Source organism: Vitis vinifera, chromosome 10, assembly GCF_030704535.1.
Source record: "Vitis vinifera cultivar Pinot Noir 40024 chromosome 10, ASM3070453v1".
NCBI classification, from domain to species: domain Eukaryota; kingdom Viridiplantae; phylum Streptophyta; class Magnoliopsida; order Vitales; family Vitaceae; genus Vitis; species Vitis vinifera.
This window is the reverse complement of record NC_081814.1, coordinates 9,883,000-9,901,331: the sequence shown is the minus strand read 5'-3', so window position 1 is coordinate 9,901,331 and position 18,332 is coordinate 9,883,000. Positions and strand designations below refer to the sequence as shown.

The window sequence follows — 18,332 nt, the reverse complement described above, 5'->3', positions numbered from 1 at the left end:
CCCATCAATGATATTTCCAATTATTTCTAATTTTGAAAACTTTTTCTAGCAAATTCTAAAACCGAAAAGCAAAGTAAATTCTAATTTTTAAAAAAATTTTAAGTTTAAAAACAAAAGTTGAAACAGAAATGTAATTTAACTAATTTTTTTCCTTTTTTATTGTCTATTTAGACCACTAACTAGATGGAAAAAAAATAAAAAGGATAAGAAAAGAAATAATTTTCAAAATGATATGTTTTGGAGCTTATTTAGTAATAATTTTAGGAAATATTTGTTATCATTGTGTTAAAAATGTTAAAAATATTTCCTTAAATCACTATTAAACACTCTTAATATCATTTAAAAAAAAGTTATATAAGGTAAATTAAAATTTGAATTCATCATATTTACAGCCCGTTTGATGGTAATTTTATAAAGCACTTTTAATACTTTTTATACTCGTAACTTTTCATTCAAATATTAAAAATATTAAAAACACTTTTTAAAATCAACAAAATACATGATACGCATTTTCTGCCAACCATGCTGAAATTATTGAACCATGGATTGCGACATGCATTAAAATCCACTAGAATGAGTAGTCGTGCAAGCGTAGTCCTCTTCTTACAGACATTTTTGCATTCTTATTTTTAAATTCAAATGATGAAAGAGACAGTGAATTGAAATATAATATTAGTAAAGTTACATGAATGCTTTCAAACTTGAGATTCAGGTCCCCACACATTAGGAAAATTTTAAAAAATAACACCCAAAAAAAAAAACCGTTATAAAAGATGAAAAATATGCCACAAGCCTTGGAATGTTTTGAAATACCCTTTTCTAACATGCTACAAGCCTACAACATGGAGAAAGACAAAATCAATAGAAACAAGGTTCATCAACTACAAAAGATGGTTTGTGCAACAATCGAAGAGACGAGAAGAAAATAAAGCTTTCATAACAGCTGTAATTTACTACCAGCAAACAGAGAATGAAGGGTCCAAACTCGAAGGAAGGAAAAACGGTGGTTAGGTAATGGTGGTAAAATGAGAAATTACAAGAACACGGTTTCTGCCTACAGAAGGGAAAAAGGAGAAAGGTAAACAAGAGGGGAGAAATTGGAAGAGGAGAGTGACAAAAGCTCACTAACCCAAATTAGCACGCGTAATCCTAAGTTAAAACATGTTTCACCTGAATAAATACGTAGAATACATCCCCAAGGCAAAGAGCAGTAGCAAGTCGAGGTCTCCTCGACCATTAATACATTAATTTTCCAACTCAAGGAATGCCTTGGTTGGTTGGCTGGCTGGCCGCTTTGGACACGCTAAGAAGCCCTGAAAAACCAGGCGGTGACAAGATGTGATTAGTAATTGTTTTGCCATATCTGTTGGGACTGCTTCGACGCTTGGCCTTGAGACCCACTCAGGGACCCATCTCTAGGGTTTTGTTGCTGATGTTCCAGCGAGATCCCAGCCTGAGAATGGTAGAAATTTGGGTACCCAAGGGCCCCAAAATGCTGGGAAGGCTGCTGCCCTTGCCGAAATCCACCAGGTTGCTGATTTTGGCCCTGGAAGCTATAATATGTATTTGCTGGAACAGCAGACATCGTTCGGGAACCAGGCCCATGAACCCACATTGCTGAGTTCTCATTCTGAAAAAACAACGAAAACAAATATGCAGATTTGAGCTCACAAGAATTAAAGGATGAAAAGCCATTAACATTAATAATAATAACAACTTGGGGACATCAGGAAACCACATGAAAATATAATCAGTATTAATTATATAACTAAAAATAAAACATCTGAAACTTTTATTGTCCTTTTGATAGTAACATAATTGGAAGAAAGAAGGTTGAAGTTTAGACTGCTTACCATGGTTCTACTTGTAGAAATTCCATGTTAAATGCAAGAAACAGTGCTAATAAAATGCTATCAAGATTTAATGAAACAAACATATATAAACTAAAAATTAACTTTTCATTTCAATGTGGTTTCCCAATGAGATTACCTGCTGCTGAAGAGAGATCAAGTGATTGCCATCCTTGTATTGAGAGTTTATAACATCATCATAGCCTATGGTTGTGCCTGCAGCAGCTGTGGGTGGATTCAGTGAAAAGTTTCCAGGAATGCTGGTTGAACTCCCAAAGGCCCCATAACCAGATGCTATGGCTGCAGACTGAGGCAAGCTGCTGACAGAAACACTATTTTTATACTGAGGCAGAACTGCTGCCAGAGATTGATGGTAGGTGCTATTACCAGCAAATGCTTGCTGGTAAGCAGATGGCATGTATGTATAGCTCTGAGGTAAAAAAGGGTAGCCAATCATGTTAGCAAAGTGTCCCAAAGGAAGACCGGGCTGGGAATATGGATGCACAGGAGGAAGGTGTTGAGGAAGAGCAGGTCCAGTGGCAACGCTAGTACTGGGCAGGGTCTGTGGAGTTGGTTGAGGTGTTGAAAAACTACCGGTCTTCAAAGCCTGCACAGAAAACAATACTGGAATAAGAAAAAAAATTCAGTTGTTTCTATTTTGCATTTTAGCTTTAACATATTCATGTTGCCCCTATCATCTATTTTTTTTTTTTGATCAATAAGTATAAGATTGTATTGCAAAGAGGGGCTAAAGAAGTGACCCACCAAATTACAGTATAAAGGGACTTACCTCCTTACAAAAGGGCCCAAACATCAAAGGACAAGGCAAAACAAAAAAACCTCTCCCTTAACGCATACACACCCAGTTTATAAAATCTATTAAGGTCGAAGGACCATCTTTTATCCACAATTTGGATTCCGACCACAAAAAATACACAAAAGATGCTTTCAGCCTTTGAATGGACAGCTCACAATCCTCAAATGCAATTGAATTTCTAGCCTTCCAAATAACCCAAAACAAGCATAATGGTCCCAATTGCCATGCCACCTTCCTTTTCTTTCCCACAAAAGACCCCCTCCACCCTAAAAGGGTTTCCTTGACCGAACGGGGGAAAACCCACGAAACACCAAAAAAGGAAAGGAACACCATCCATACTTCCCTCGTTTTTTCACAATGGATCAGAAGGTGATCAATTGTCTCCTCACTCTTATGGCAAAGAAAACATCTATTTTCCATAACCCAACCTCTTTTTTGCAAGCGATCCAAGGTTAGAACTCTCCCCCAAGAAGCCTCCCACGCAAAAAAGCTCAATTTGGGCTGCACACACGAGTTCCATATAATTTTTGAAGGGAAAAAAGCAAGAGACCCCAGCTGCATAGTCCTATACAAAGATTTCACCGAGAAATCCCCATCCTTTGATGCCATCCACTTCACCTTATCCTCCTCATCCCCCCTAACCTTCTTCCCCTCCAAGCAACAAAATAGCCTTTCCACTTCTTCCAACTCCCAATCGTTGAAAGGTCTATTGAAACAAGGGTTCCAACTTCCCCCCCATTCCCCCTCGGCTGTCCACACTTCATTTACCCAAGCCTCTTTGTTCGAAGCTAAAGCAAATAAAGAAGGAAAAGCCTCGCTCAAAGGGATGGTTTCACACCATTTATCTTTCCAAAACTTCACTTTCTCACCATCACCCACCACAAAGCCAACAAAAGGGGTCACTTGATGTCCCATTTTACTTATTGCCTTCCACAACCCAAACCCGTAGGCCTCCCTAGACTCACAAGATCTCCACCCTCCTCTTTCCTCCCCGTATTTCCCTCTGATCACTTGGTTCCACAAAGCCTTTCTTTCATTTGCAAAACGCCACACCCATTTGCCAAGGAGAGCCCTATTGAAGGCCCCAAGATTCTTAACCCCCAACCCTTCGCTTCTTTTGTCTAAACATACAATTGACCAAACTAAATGTGGTTTTTGCACTAGAGCCCCGCCACCCCACAAAAAGTCCCTTTGAATCTTCTCCAATCTGATTCTAACCACTCTAGGCATCTGGAAAATCGACATAAAATAAATCGGTAAATTTGCCAATGTATTACGCACTAGAGTAATCCTCCCCCCTTTTGAAATGTACTGACGCTTCCACATAGCCAATTTCTTTCTGAATCTTTCTTCTATTCCATCCCACGCTACAACGCTTTTAAACGGGGCACCTAATGGCATTCCTAAATAAGTGGAAGGCGGTTTTCCCACCCTATAACCAAACTCATCAGCCAACTCATCCACATTCTCGACTCTACCAACCGGAATCAGCTCACTTTTCTCCAGATTTACTCTTAACCCTGAAATTGCCTCAAACCACATTAACAACCAGCTCATATACAATAACTGATCCTCCTTTGCTTCACAAAATATCAGCGTATCATCAGCAAACAACAAATGTGATATCTGGACCCTTTCGCCTCTTCTTCCCCAAATCAAACAAGGCGCCAAAAACCCCCCAGCCACTGCCTTCTTTATCAAAACACTGAAAGCCTCCATCACCACTACAAAAAGGTACGGCGACAAGGGGTCTCCTTGCCTTAACCCCCTTGAGCTTTGGAAAAAACCCGTAGGGCTTCCATTCACCATAACTGAGTACCTAACTGTGGATAGACACCACTTTATCCACCTGCACCATCTTTCCCCAAACCCCATCTTCTCCATCACTGCTAAAAGAAAATCTCAATCCACGTGATCATAGGCTTTCTCAATGTCTAATTTACAAAGAATCGCCCCTCTATTGCTTTTCACAATGGAGTCAATTGCCTCATTAGCGACCAGCCCTACATCCATAATCTGCCGTCCCTCCACGAAAGCGTTTTGGGACGTTGAGATGACCTTGGCTAAGACACCCTTCATTCTATTAGCCAACACCTTAGCTAGCCACTTATACAACCCTCCCACCAAGCTAATTGGCCTAAAATCCTTCAAGTCCTCTGCCCCCCCTTTCTTAGGAATCAGCACTAGGAAAGTTGCATTCAAACTTCTTACAAAGCTCCCGGTCTCATGGAATTGCCTAAAGAAGTTCATGACCTCTTCTTTAACAAAATCCCACGAAAATTGCCAAAAAGCCATTGAAAAACCGTCAGGGCCTGGCGCTTTCTCGCCACAACAGCCTAACAAAGCCCTAAAAACCTCCTCCTCCGTGAAAGGCTTCTCTAGCCCCTCCACATCCCCCTCTTCCAACCTTTCAAACATCAAAGCATCTATCCTAGGCTTCCACCCCCCCGGGTCTGCCAGCAGCCCCTGGTACACCCTGCACACCACCTCTTTGATCTCCCTTTCCTCATTGTACCATCTCCCGTTCACTTTGACTCTATTCATCTGATTCCTTCTTCTATGAGCATTAGTCATCTGATGAAAAAACCTTGTATTTCTATCCCCCTCTTTTCAGCCAAATTTCCCTGGACTTCTGCCTCCATGACGTTTCTTCTAAAAGGACCCACTTCTTATACATCTCTCTTGCCTCCTTCCTACTTCTTCCTCTTCCAAGGACAATTCGCGGACCCTCTCTTCCTTGTCCCAGAATTCCAAGCCTCTTGCTTCTTAACCTTAATCTGTTTGAAAACCTCTGTGTTCCATTTTTTCAGAATCGGCTTTAAAGCCTTTAATTTCTCGCTCAAAATGTAACTGGCTGTCCCACTAATCTGGATCCCCTCTCACCATTTCCTCAGCACCTCTTTGAAGCCTTCCTCCTTCAGCCACATGTTCTCGAATCTGAAAGGTGTGGGCCCTCTCGTCATCCCCCCTCCATCAAGAATAATTGGAGAATGATCTGATACCAGTCTAGCCAAAACACCTTGAATACACTCCCGGAAATGAGCTTCCCAATCTTCAAAGATAAGAAACCGGTCAATTCTCGATTTTAAGAGATTATTAAAACCTCCACTCCACGTGACCATCCCTCCCTGAAGGGGTAAATCCCTTAACTCTAACTCCTCTATCACTTCTGTGAATCTCTGCATTGATGGGGACAGGCGACCTCCTTGGCTCCGCTCAGTAGGGAATCTTATCATGTTGAAGTCGCCAGCAACACACCACGGTTCATTCCACAGCCCTTTGATGGCCCCCAATTCGCTCAGAAACTCCTCTTTCTCCACCTTCACAGAGGGCCCATAAACTCCTGAAAACGCCCAGCAAAATCCATCCTCAACATTCTTGAACCGGCAAGAAACTGAATAATTGCCCACCTCCATTTCCTCCAACTGCAACACCCTATTGTCCCAGAACACCCCCCCCCCCCCCCCCCTTGAATTCAAAGCCCCCCATTCCAAACATCTTCCTACCCCTAAACTCCTCACAATTGCACTCGTCATCTCCTGCAATTTTGTTTCTTGGAGACACACTAAATCTGCTTTCTGGGTTTTGATCACATCTTTAATCAATTTCCTCTTCTCTCTGTCATTTGCCCCCCTTACATTCCATGACACAATTCAAATCCTCATGTAACACACTCTTGATACCCCCTGTCCCGTCCTGACCCGCTATAATTCACCGACCCCCTATCATCTATTATCTCCATCTGCTAGGCCAAGTCTTCTCAACGAAATCATAAATTGGTTTTTTAGTTTTAGGCAGCACAACCCTGGCTTAGTTGACTCAAACTCCCAATCCTCCTGAGGTTGCCCTTTCAATATGCCAACTGAGCTACAGCCCATTGGTGGGACATTAAGTTCTAAAGATAAAATTCTTCTCATTATGCATGAGTGAATCCTTTTTGAATCATATTCATTGTGATTTTGCATTTGACTGCATGACATCACATTCTATCCCTTGTAGCATGATGTGAGTGTGTTTGGATTTGAAGTGGGTTTCAGGCCTGGCTCAAGTGGCAAAGGACAAGGATGAGGAATTTCCAGGTTCTATTTCATGCAATGAGGAAAAGAAAAAAAAAAAAACATTACTCCAAAAATATACAACAGAATAAAATGAAACAACATTGTCGGATAATAGGCTAGAGAAAGGAGATCAAACATAAATTTTTCTATTTTCCAGAGGTTATGCAATGAAATGAACCAATGTTCTTTTTAAAAACGGATAATAGACACAGAGGTTTTGGAACCCATGTACTTTTATGTTTTATCTCCAAATTTGAAGGATTTTGCTGGAGGTCTTCTTGTTGATTACAAAAAAAAATTTAGCTGATCAAATTTTGTCATTCTTCTATCACACAATAGTGTGCATCTTTTTGAGAGGTAACAATCAAATACATAAAAGAGACCTAAAAAGGAGCACCCGAAGTACAGACAACAGACCCAAGTTACAGCCAATGGGGGAGAGTACAAAACAAAGAAGGGGGAACAAAAACAATTACACAAATAGAAGGATATGTTGTTTGCAGATTAATGAACTTAAAATTTAGGCAGCAGGAGATATTTTAGGATCAAAAGATTCAAGAAAAGTGGGAGACAAATAACAAATGGAAACTATGTTAAATTTAGTAGTAGAACAAGGGAATGGCTAAAATTGATGGCAAGTAGAAAGTGGAAGCCAGAGTGGATTGTGTTACTATCTTAGATCAATCATCTAGGAGGAAGAAGCGGGGCTTTCAAAAGGACATCACTTGTTAAAACAGAGCAGATGGACCAAGTAAAGAAGTGTCATGCAAGTACCTGACTGAATTTAAACCAAAATTTTATATCGATAGCTACAAGACCAGTGTCTAGGAGGAGGAGATGAAGAAGGTGGTTAGAAGATGATACTGCCTGTTGAACTAGGGCATATAGATGAAGTAAATAAGTGCTTTTGGCATCTCATGTGAGCCTGTGACTATCAAATTAAATGAACCTTCACAAGAGCATCCAATCTTATAACATAGGATAGTGAAGACTCAAAAAATAAAAGAAAGAAATTGTCCATAAATGAACATAATAGAAATGAGAACACTTGATGGAGACAAGTGGCAGGCACCTTTAATAGTTTACCAAAGGCACAAGGGAATGGGCTCTAATGCCCAAGCTTTAATGATCATGGGCTTAGCTGGGATCTCATATAATTCAATATGGGTTCAGCCTAGAAATACTTTCCAGAAGTCAGATTCTGGGCCTAATCAATGGTCATAAGTTATTATTTTCAGTCATTAATGTTATCATTGTCCAAAAGTCTTTTAATGTGGTATGGTAGTTAGTCTAAGTTTATTTCAAGCTGCATTACTACAGTTATAAGTCTCTAAATAACTTCTATATTGTAGTTGATCTGTCTTCTAAAAGAAATCAATGAATGAATGAATGATCAAATTTTCCAGCATCTACTATATTCTTTTTGTGATACAAAGAGCACCTAGGTGTGAAGCCTAAAGGTTTCTAGAAGTGATTCCTAGAGTTCCTTCTGTAATACCAAACATCTACCCTCCTTGCATTTCACTTTAGGATTCTAGGAGTGAATATAAGTGTCTGAAAAAGCTCTTTTCACTATATCTGTGATACTTGTGTTGTGGAATATTGGGAGGCAAGGAAAGGTGGGGCAACATGTTGGAATCCTAGTTTAACATGAACCATCTTTGATTGGGATTTGGAGCTGGTGGAAGAGTTTTTGCACCTTTGATGTACATTCAGGTTGACTCCAAGGATAAGCTAGTACAGAAGGCATCCAAGATCGACATATTCTCAGTTAATTCATACAAGTCTCTAACACATGGTCCTTCCTAGCTAGAGAGATTTGAGCTTCTATAGTGTCATCTAAGATTAGGTTTTTCAATTGGAAGGCAATTTGGGAAAATATTCTCACAAATGATGATTTAATGAAGAGAGGTTGAACTTTAACGAATGGCTGTTGTCTTTGCAAGCAACATGAAGAATCAGCGGATTATGTTCTAAGCTATCACTGGACATCCGGTTTAGTTTTTGGTGGTTTCTTTATTTGGACTGGCTTGAGTCCTTCCAAGGGAAGTCTGTCATGTCAGTGGGAGGCATGACAAATTTGTGGGTGGGTCAAAGAATGAAGTTGGTAAAGGATGACACCTTTACATGTGTTCTGAACTATATGGAAGGAAAGGAACGGAAGAGTTCTGGAAGATTCTAAGCAAACTCTATAGGTGGCTAGACACTTAGCTGCTTTAGGGAGGAAATCAACTACTCCTTGATTTTGTAGATAGTTTGTACATGAGTACCATAGTATAGCTTGGATTACTCAGTCATCAAGAAAATTAAATATTTCATAAAAGAAAGAAAAAATAATACAATAACACAAACAATAGGCATCTTGACTCTGAAATTAGCATAAAAAATTCCTAGAAATAAAATAAGTGCCTTTAGGCTAAAATTTTCTTCTTTTTTTTTTTGGATAAGTAAATTAGGCTAAAATTTTCATAAGACAAGGAAAAAGTTATTAACCAATCATATGATCAAGTTTTGAAATAAGACAAGCACAACTCCATTCTATCAACATTCCAGATATATCTTTATTGGTAAAACCATCCACATGCGTGTATGCCTAAAACTTAGAACCAACTTACAAATGCACTTCCTCAACCCCACCCTATAATCTGCCACCCATACTCCAATTAGTGCTTCCAAGGTTTAACATAAGACATCAAACTAGGTAGTCAGCCAAGAGTATTTGGAAAATATTTTGCTGAATTCACAATATCCTTCAAATGTAAAAGTTTCAGTCACCAAGGTTATCACAGCATTTGTATCCATATTGCTCGCTTACTCTAATTTTATTATAACAAACATGCCATCCATCTATTAGAAAGGGCAAAATCCCCTATGAGATTGAGGAAACATCCATGTTAGTTCTCATTTCCAGAATGAACTAATTGATCTCAAATTCTTGGGAAAAGAAATTCAATGAGTTGTTTTCGATGGGATACCTCTGTCACAGAAATGGTTGAACCACTGATTGAAGACACTGCATTGCTGTACTTTGTCGACATTGATTGTGTAATAGGAAAGGGGGAGTATGGAAGATCAGACTCTCTTGCAGGCGGAACAGTTGATGCCAACAAGTTGCTGGGTAACGAATTGGTATATGCCTGCTATTACAACATAAAAGTGAGGTTTTTCATTTAAAACGATAAATGTCATTCATCAAAATTTTGTATAAAAATAAAGGTGAAAAAAAAAAAGCAATGAAGCAACCATAAAGAAGAGAGATGCAGCAGCATGCACATATATTAACAAAACAAGAACGATAAATGGCATTATTAATAGGAAACCAATTTAACAGTTAAAACAGTAATGGCATTGTTAAAATAGAAATGTTCCAGGTATGTCATATAAGTACCTGAGTCACTGTGCAGGAGTTTCAGTGAATCATATATTCTGACAATTATATAATTTGTACTTAAAATCTAATAGATGGGTGCAGTCAGTGTGACACCACTTACAACTTAGTAATAGCATCAAGAGACATGTACAAGCATTACATAAGCAAATGCATGAGGACTGTAACAACAATAATTTGTTCTTAAAATCTAATACCAGGAAAATGACTATGGAATGAAGTCAGTGTGATACCAGGTACAACTTAGTAAAAGTAGTACCAGCAACTTGAAAAAGCAGTACATAGAAAAGAGCATCTGGACCACAGCAAGCTTTAGATGTATCATCAAGGAGTACAGAAAGAATAGCAGAAGGATAAAACAGCCATCTGCAACTATGGGAACAAGGGGGAGGGGGATATAAAAATGCTAACCTGAACTGAAGAATAGATAACCAAAAAGCCACCAAATCAGTAACGCAAGACATGACAAATGCTTCAGGAGGCACATATATTATTCTAATATTGGTCTTATAAGTTCACAATTCTAACTAAGACACAAATACATCAACCTTAATTTACTTCCAAAATGCTTGGAAAACCGGTAAAAGATTTCCCTTTTACGATGTGCCAGTACATTTCAGCTTCTTCACTATTAGATAAACTATGATAGTATTGAGGCTTTTGAGGATATTATTTAATGGTTATATAATATTATCTTTTACCGTTCATGTTAAAACAAGTAGCCATTTAATAATGTTTCCATTCTTTTAGTACAACCTTATTAACAATTAAAAATAAAGTTTAGAATCAATAATGAAGGAAAATATATACTGTTTATCCACATACAATACAAGTCACAAACACAGTCCCAGATAAAAGACATGCTTCATAAAATAGATACACAAATTAGAATTACAAAGCCATGTTCCTCTATCCTGGATTTAGAAAGTCATTGTGATAATATGTCATATCTGCACCACAAGCAACCATATCGACCTCACAAAGTGATAATAAAACAATTATCTACTACTAATATCATATGTTATCTTCCATAGAAATATATCATACAACCAATCAAAGAGAATTTCTGCCCACAAAAACTTCTACTTAAATACACAAGCATTTGTGAACAAAGCATACATTAATATCCATCCAAGTAGGCCAAAAGTTTCAAGTGAATTTTTGGCATGTCCCCAATATTTCCCAAAATTTTCACAATTTAGGTAAAACTAGCATTCAAATCAGTACCTTGACATTTTGAAACTTAGTCAAGGTTTTATAATAGAACTTTCTTTCACTTACAAAACATTAACTCTCTTTAAAAATGACCAGCAAAAATGTTTTAAAGTTCACACACAAAAAGTTCCATTTAGTTAACCAATATATAAGTTTTAAAATAACTGAAATAATCAGAACAAAAATAATTGATTCCGAAAAACCTGGAATAGTGGAAGTTTGTAGTTTGTCATTACCATTACACTCGAAAAAGGAGCAAGATTCTGCATCTGAGAGCTAGTCTGTGAATGAGGGAATGCAGGATTCAACTGTTGAGAGGTTTCAAAAGTATAACCAGAAGCAGATGAAGGAAAGTTGTATTGATTTCCCTGTGCAGCTTCAGAGGCTTCCTGTTTCAATGCCTCTGGTTGCGAAGCTGAAGGTGAATCATAACTCCCAGCAATTGCAGCAGTTCTATGAGCCATATTTCCATCTGAGGTAGTTCTGAGATGCTCATCCTCATAGTAGTCAGGATTTCTGCAAGGAAAGAGAAATTTATTAGATGATTATAAACCATCAACAAGTTACAGGCACTTATAATGTATTAGGACATACCTAGTTTCTGAGTGCCCAACTGGGGTATCTGCCACTGTAGATGCATCTTCCAAGCTATTTTTCACAGACCTAGATGCAAACGGCCCAGAAAAAGAAGAGCTGATACCAGATCTAAAACTACCAAAGCTCAAGTGTGAGAAGTCTGCATGTTGGACTTGCAGATGATTTGGAATTATTACAGAATGGTCATCCTCTTCAGGTTTTGGCCTTGGGTCCTCCTGTAAAGTTAGTTCCTGCATGTTTGTAGCCACTGATGACACTGGTACACCAACATCTTCAGCTGAACCACAATGATTTGGAAAAGACAAATGTAAGGTACCACAAATTCCAAGGTGGGGAAAAAGAAGCGAATAAACATTCAGGAATTCATAAAATGAAGAAATGCTAATTTCTTTACGTAATTGGCATATATGGTTTCAATCAATAGATATGAGTCAAACAATTTTTCAGAAAGGTGTTGAAACTTTTGTTCCACGTATCCTTCATATCAATTGTTGAATGTGACAAAAATGCAAAATATGTATTATATTTTAAGTATATTTTGAATCTGTATATATCGCAGGCCAAAGTCAAATGCAAAGAATCAGAGTCACCTTCATGGTGCTCAAATGCGTGCCTGTGAGGCTGATAGGAACCCATGTTCTCATACAAGTCATTATCAAAAAGAGATGCACCTCCCGAATTGTCTTCCTGTATCTTTCTACTGGACACAGAAGCAGATATAACATGGTCTTCATTAAGATTTTCATCACTACTGTCATCCTCGTCCTGAGCCTCATCCAACTGGGGATTTATATGCTGATTACTATCCAGGGGTAAGTTTGACTGATCTGTAAAAGGCTGAGAATCTGCAGAAGGCTCCAAGAGAGAGGACACACTAGCAGATGGTAGCTGCTCAACCAAAGGCCATTCATCGTTGGGAGGAACATTCTGTTTTGCAGCAATACCTGGCTCAGGGTTCATGTCCGAAACCTTAGAAACATGATCATATGAGTGCAGATCATGATGTAATGCAGTTGATGAAGGTGCCAAAACTTGGTGATTAGTAACATTTGGGTAAGAGGTGTTTGGTGTGGCTGAAGCCTTGCCATGTGGCCTGCCCTTCTTAACAATGTCAGCCATTGATACATGGCCAGGCACACCCAACCAGGCCGATTGGAATCCCGAAGAAGGTTGCGATGATGAAGTAATACCATCACTTGTGCCTATTGTCAATATTTTTTCCGTTGCGACAGTTTCACTGCAAATGATGCCACAAATACAAGTCAAAATATTAAACCCAAGAGGAAAACAGATGATTCAATGATGTTTTTACACCCTACACTTGAGGCAAAGTCATGGAACAAATAAATAAAAATATGCATGCCACTCCCAAAGTATAGGAGCATGATGCATAAGAAAATCCACCAAAATTTTAAAACTTCTCTACAATTATAGTCATAAACATGTAATAATCATGTGCAACCACCAGAGTGTAGCTGATAGTGACCATTGGCAATGAATTCTAAATTTGAGCCTCCTTATCATCTAAGTAATGTAGTGTAAACAAGCATGCCCATATCACCCAAGGTTTGCTTAGCAAACAGTTAGAATAAATATCTTGTCATGGGTAGATTTCCCATTACCAAAAAAATAAAAAATTATAATCATGTGCATGCACCATTCTCTAACATATAAAAAGTTTAATTTCAAGAAGCAAAAAAGATACTACTGTAATGTCATTGAGTACAGTGCCCAAAGCACAATGCATACCCATGATCAAGGTTCTAAAAAGCTATTTGGGGCCTCACCTCAAGCTTCAAAAAGTAAGCAAGGGCCTTGTTTGACACACATCCCACATGCCAACACATATTCGAATATTCGCACTTTCATAATACCTTGGTTGACAAGGCTCATACAACTTGTTTTTCATGCTTGTTTTTACTATTTGTTGATTTTAATAATATTTTTACAATTTCAAATTTTAGGCTATATGTAACTAAATTGCATGAATCATGCTTGCAAAACAATACAATATGGACATGCTGTGGGGAGGGGGCAGAGAGGAGGAGGCTGCCACAGTAAGTTTTTGGGGATGATGACCACTGTTTGGAGATTTGGAATAATAAGAGTTGTTGGAAGAGACTGGAAGCATCCAGTGCTTCATATATCATGGAGACCACTGGATTAACCAAGCATCAAAACAGGAATGGGATGCTTCCTTTCCTAGGTCAACCGCATGTTGGTCATGCATACAATGTTAGATCCCAGCATATATTTGTAGATCAGCAAACTTGCAAGAAAACCTTCTCGGTAGTAGTTTATCAGAAAAAAAAAAGAAAAAAAAAACACCTTCTTGGAAGTAGTAGTAGTGCTAGCAGAACAAATTTTTTAACCACAATATATGGTGACACTTGCATACAAAAAGACTCATTACATGTGGAGCAAATACACCATCATGCATGAATGGACATAAAGCTTCACGATAAAATTCCAAACGCAATAGCTTATAGAATGTAGTTGCATGTCTACTCATAAATATAAAAATATGTAAGGGATGTGCAATTCAAGTTTCAGACTGAACTAACCTTGTGGTTGGAGGTCGCCAATTCATGCTATTTCCTGCCACACCAACTGCAGGATATGTTGTATAAGCATTTGTGCCATTCTCCTTCTTGTATGCTGATTTACCATGTGAAGTACCAGAATCTGACGTAAAAATGTTGTAAGAATATATTTATTAAATTATATAGTGACTTCCAACAAAGTAAAATGGACCTTGTTACAAAATACACATACCAGTAGAACTGAACTGATTCGAGCTGCTACGTCCAGCAAAACGGTCTGTACCACCCCTACTGCCGCGAGTTGAGGTGCTATTAACACTGCGGGACCTGGATTCTGTTGTATCCTTACTCTAAGCAACAAAATGAAGACAGGTAAGAAATGTTAACAAGTAGCACCTCAACTAGAATTGTGACAATTAAAAAAAATCTTAACCATGCTTTTAACATGTTTAATCAAGTTCGTGACAAGTATTCAACAGAAAGAGGATGATAATTTTTTTTTTTTTTTTTTTTGATAGGTAGAAAGACCATGATGATATATTACCATTGGGATAATAAAATATAATGAAGCATAAGGTAAATAAGTAGTACATGTGATTTTTTTTGTGGATAATACATGCACGTATATATATATATATATATATATGATAAAGGAACTGCTATCTCCTACCAAGGGAGTAATGAAAGATTTTGGACACCACAACTTTGCAAGTAGTGACATCCCAACCATAATGCCGGGCAGCAATAAAAGGTAAAAGAACAACATATAAAAGGAATTCAATCCAAAACTGCATTAAGCTCTTTCAGCACACACCTCTTTTCTCTTGTCTTTCTTGCTCTTCACCTCATGGAAAGGATCTAGGCAATTAATAAACCCAAAATTAGGCATGAATTTGAACATTAACAAAATTATAAAAGTAATCTAAGCCTTGAAATTTCTCCAGTTCCTTTCATAAATTAGAAATATCTAAATAATAAATAACCATAAACTACAATATCAAGTAGATACAAGAACAGAGAAACACCATCAATAAGGAGAATAAGTAGTGAGGAGGCAAAGAAGACAAGTTAGGAAACCATTGCAGAATCAGTAAACTGAAAACTAGGCATGAATTTGAATATTAACAAAATTATACAAGAGAACTGAGCCTTGAATTTTCCCTAATTACTTTTGTGAATTAAAACAATATAAATTACAAATAGGCATAACCTATAATATCAAGTAGAAATGAGAATACAAAAACGACATCGAAAGGCAGTAAGAACAGAAACAAGAAGAGTCAGGACTGACATGCAAGACTTCTTCCCCTGACAATTATCCACGAAAAGGCACAAAATGTCCATGCATGTTGAACAACAGCTTTTAAACTTAGAAATCATTGCACCATAATTCACCTGGAGTGCAGCATATACACATGTACAATATATGATCCAAATCAAAACTGTTAAATAAAGCTAGCTTCATCCAGATCCGAGGAAACAAAATAGCTCTTAAAGCCTCTTATATCAAGAGGAAATAAGCCCTATTAGATGCAAAGAAGTTATAATACTGGCTTGGAAACCTGATCTGGCATCTTTATTAAGCTTAGAATTTGAAAGATCAAATATCTCGAACACTTCGTTGCTAATGCTTCTACAATATTCTTAGAATGAGAAGTAACAAATTTGACTTACAGGTGTGCATAATGCAAAGAAATATAAAGCTCTAAGATTTAACATACTTTTCATCAAGTACACAAAAAAATTGTCTTAAATCTGCCGATTTTAGTAAACCAAATATATACAAGAACACATACAAAACATAAATAATATATATATATATATAGACACACACACGAAAAGATCAATCAGAAATCATGCAAAGAAACTAATGCTGCATTTGGTTGTAGAAAAAACAATTGAAAATAAAAGAAACTAGAAGTGTTCACCGCAATGATCCAAGAAAACAAAAACCCTCCACTCAAGGGAGACTAATAAACCCACTAGGGTGAACTGAGCCGAATCCTCGTTTTCATTTACTTTCCTTTTTGGAACAGAAAAGGGGAGGCAACCCGCATAACTGAAATTCGATTATTTTTTCTTTCCTCTGTTTTCTCAGCAACCAAACATGGGGTATATTTTTGGGGGGAAAAAAAAGGTTACTTTCCCCAACATTACGGCAAAAAAAAAAAGCATAATAAGAGAGAAAAAGGGTTTGGCTCAACTGACTTGAGTTTCCCATCCCTTATTCTTCCCCTTTTCCTCCATTTTCCCATCAACCAATCAACAAAAATATCTCCTCAGAATCAAAACAAGACCCACGGAAAAAGGAAAGAGAGATGTGGAGATTTAACCTAGAGAGAGAAGCCTATGGACGGCGTCGTTTGGGTCCATATTACATTCCTTGAGCATGGCGTAGATCTCCTGCTCCGAACAGTTAACAACCTCCCTCAAACTCTGAACCATCTTCCTAGACGCCGCCGGAATTGTAGAAATCCCACCACTGCCTTTCCCATTCACGCTGCTCACACCACCACCGCCACCACCTCCTCCTCTCATGCTACCAACACCGCCACCACCACCACCACCACCTCCTCCGCTCATGCTTTCTCTCTCTTCTTTCTCTCTACACCAAACTCTCAGATCTTCCCCCTCTTTCTCTCCCTGGTTGCCCTATTGATTCCGCCGCGATAAAAGAAGAAGATATCTATGCCCCCCACCCTCTCTCTCTTTCTCTCTCTAGAAACTTTTTTTTATTATTATTTTTTGAGGAATGATAATAGCATTTTTTTTCTTTAAAATTTTATCTAAATATAATTTTAGATTTAAAATTTTGATTTTATTTCTTAATTAATGAATTTGATATAGTTTTTTGGTAAAATGTATATTTTATTTAAATATTAATTTTTTAAAATATTTAAATATTAATTTTTAAAAATATTTTAAAATTATGATGAAAATCTCATATACCTTGTATAATTCAAAAATAATAATAAATTTAATTATCTTTTATTTAATTTTAAATTATATAGTAAAAAATAAATTCTTATATTTATTGTTCCCAACATTAAGACTCGTGGGATACAAACGTTTAATTTTAATTAATTAATTATTTTTATGACATGTAGATATTTTTTGCCACTAAAAATCATATCTCAATGGTATACTAAATAATGATGCCACGTGTAGAAAAAAATCATTTTTACTTTTATATTTACAGTAGATTTTTCTTTTTCATCGATCGATAAATGGATAAAGATTATCAAGGTGGCATAGCTTTTTTATTTTTAGGTCAAAGATCTTTAGTGACAGTGTATTTAATAATATAATATCAGCTATAAGCGTGTCCAAATGTAAATTTGCCACGTACGTTTTCGGTCTTTGTACTGGGCCCACTAGATAATGGAAGTTCTGGATCTCGTGTGGGCTGGGCCTTCGGAAGCTGATGGACCATCCCTTTTTAGATTGGCCTTTGAGAAGCCGAAGGACCCAAAACATTCCTTTTTTTCATGGGTTTACAATCCAAGAAATCTAACTCTCCGTCATTTTTTTATTATATTTTAACTAAAATATCCTTATTCTTTTATTATAAAAATAAATATTTTTTTAAAACCTATATATAAATACTAAAATAGGTTATTCTGCAAGCAAAAACATAGAAAACGTTAAATTTATTGTAAAATAAAATAATAAAAAAAAAAGAAAAGACAAAAAAAATAAAAATAATCAAAGAAAGGTATAATAGAATGTAATAAAATAACAGAATGAATTTTCATTAGAGATAAGAAGACATAAAGATATATACGTCAATATGGATGATCATTTACAAGTTTTTAGAATCTGATAAATTCTCATATTTTATAACAAAATTCAAAAGGATTATTT

The 18,332-nt window shown here is 37.1% G+C and overlaps 1 protein-coding gene across 2 annotated transcripts; it reads right to left on the bottom strand.

Moving 5' to 3' along the window:
* Nucleotides 1-913: 913 nt before the first annotated feature.
* Nucleotides 914-17,233, bottom strand: LOC100245196 (uncharacterized). Of its 2 annotated transcripts, none has more exons than XM_010657328.3 (10): nt 16,802-17,233; nt 15,283-15,326; nt 14,701-14,818; nt 14,490-14,610; nt 12,516-13,162; nt 11,923-12,202; nt 11,565-11,844; nt 9,701-9,865; nt 1,990-2,457; nt 914-1,630 (listed from the first exon to the last, which is right to left on the bottom strand). In XM_010657328.3, exons 1-10 carry the CDS (start codon nt 17,049-17,051, stop codon nt 1,343-1,345), a joined length of 2,661 nt encoding a protein of 886 aa, XP_010655630.1. In that variant the 5' UTR covers nt 17,052-17,233; the 3' UTR covers nt 914-1,342. The 2 variants fall into 2 exon arrangements, with proteins under 2 accessions (XP_010655630.1, XP_059596073.1); XM_059740090.1 differs by having other exon boundaries at nt 9,701-9,862.
* Between the last annotated feature and the right edge of the window lie 1,099 nt (nt 17,234-18,332).

What these genes read in the sequence shown, in the direction of transcription:
- LOC100245196 (XM_010657328.3), bottom strand. Translation starts at nt 17,051, where the DNA reads ATGAGCGGAGGAGGTGGTGGTGGTGGTGGTGGCGGTGTTGGTAGCATG. An exon ending in AGAAAGACAAGAGAAAAGAG is followed by an intron (nt 14,819 to 15,282) that starts GTGTGTGCTGAA and finishes TTTGTTGCTTAG; the next exon opens with AGTAAGGATACAACAGAATC. An exon ending in TGGCGACCTCCAACCACAAG is followed by an intron (nt 13,163 to 14,489) that starts GTTAGTTCAGTC and finishes CATCATTTGCAG; the next exon opens with TGAAACTGTCGCAACGGAAA.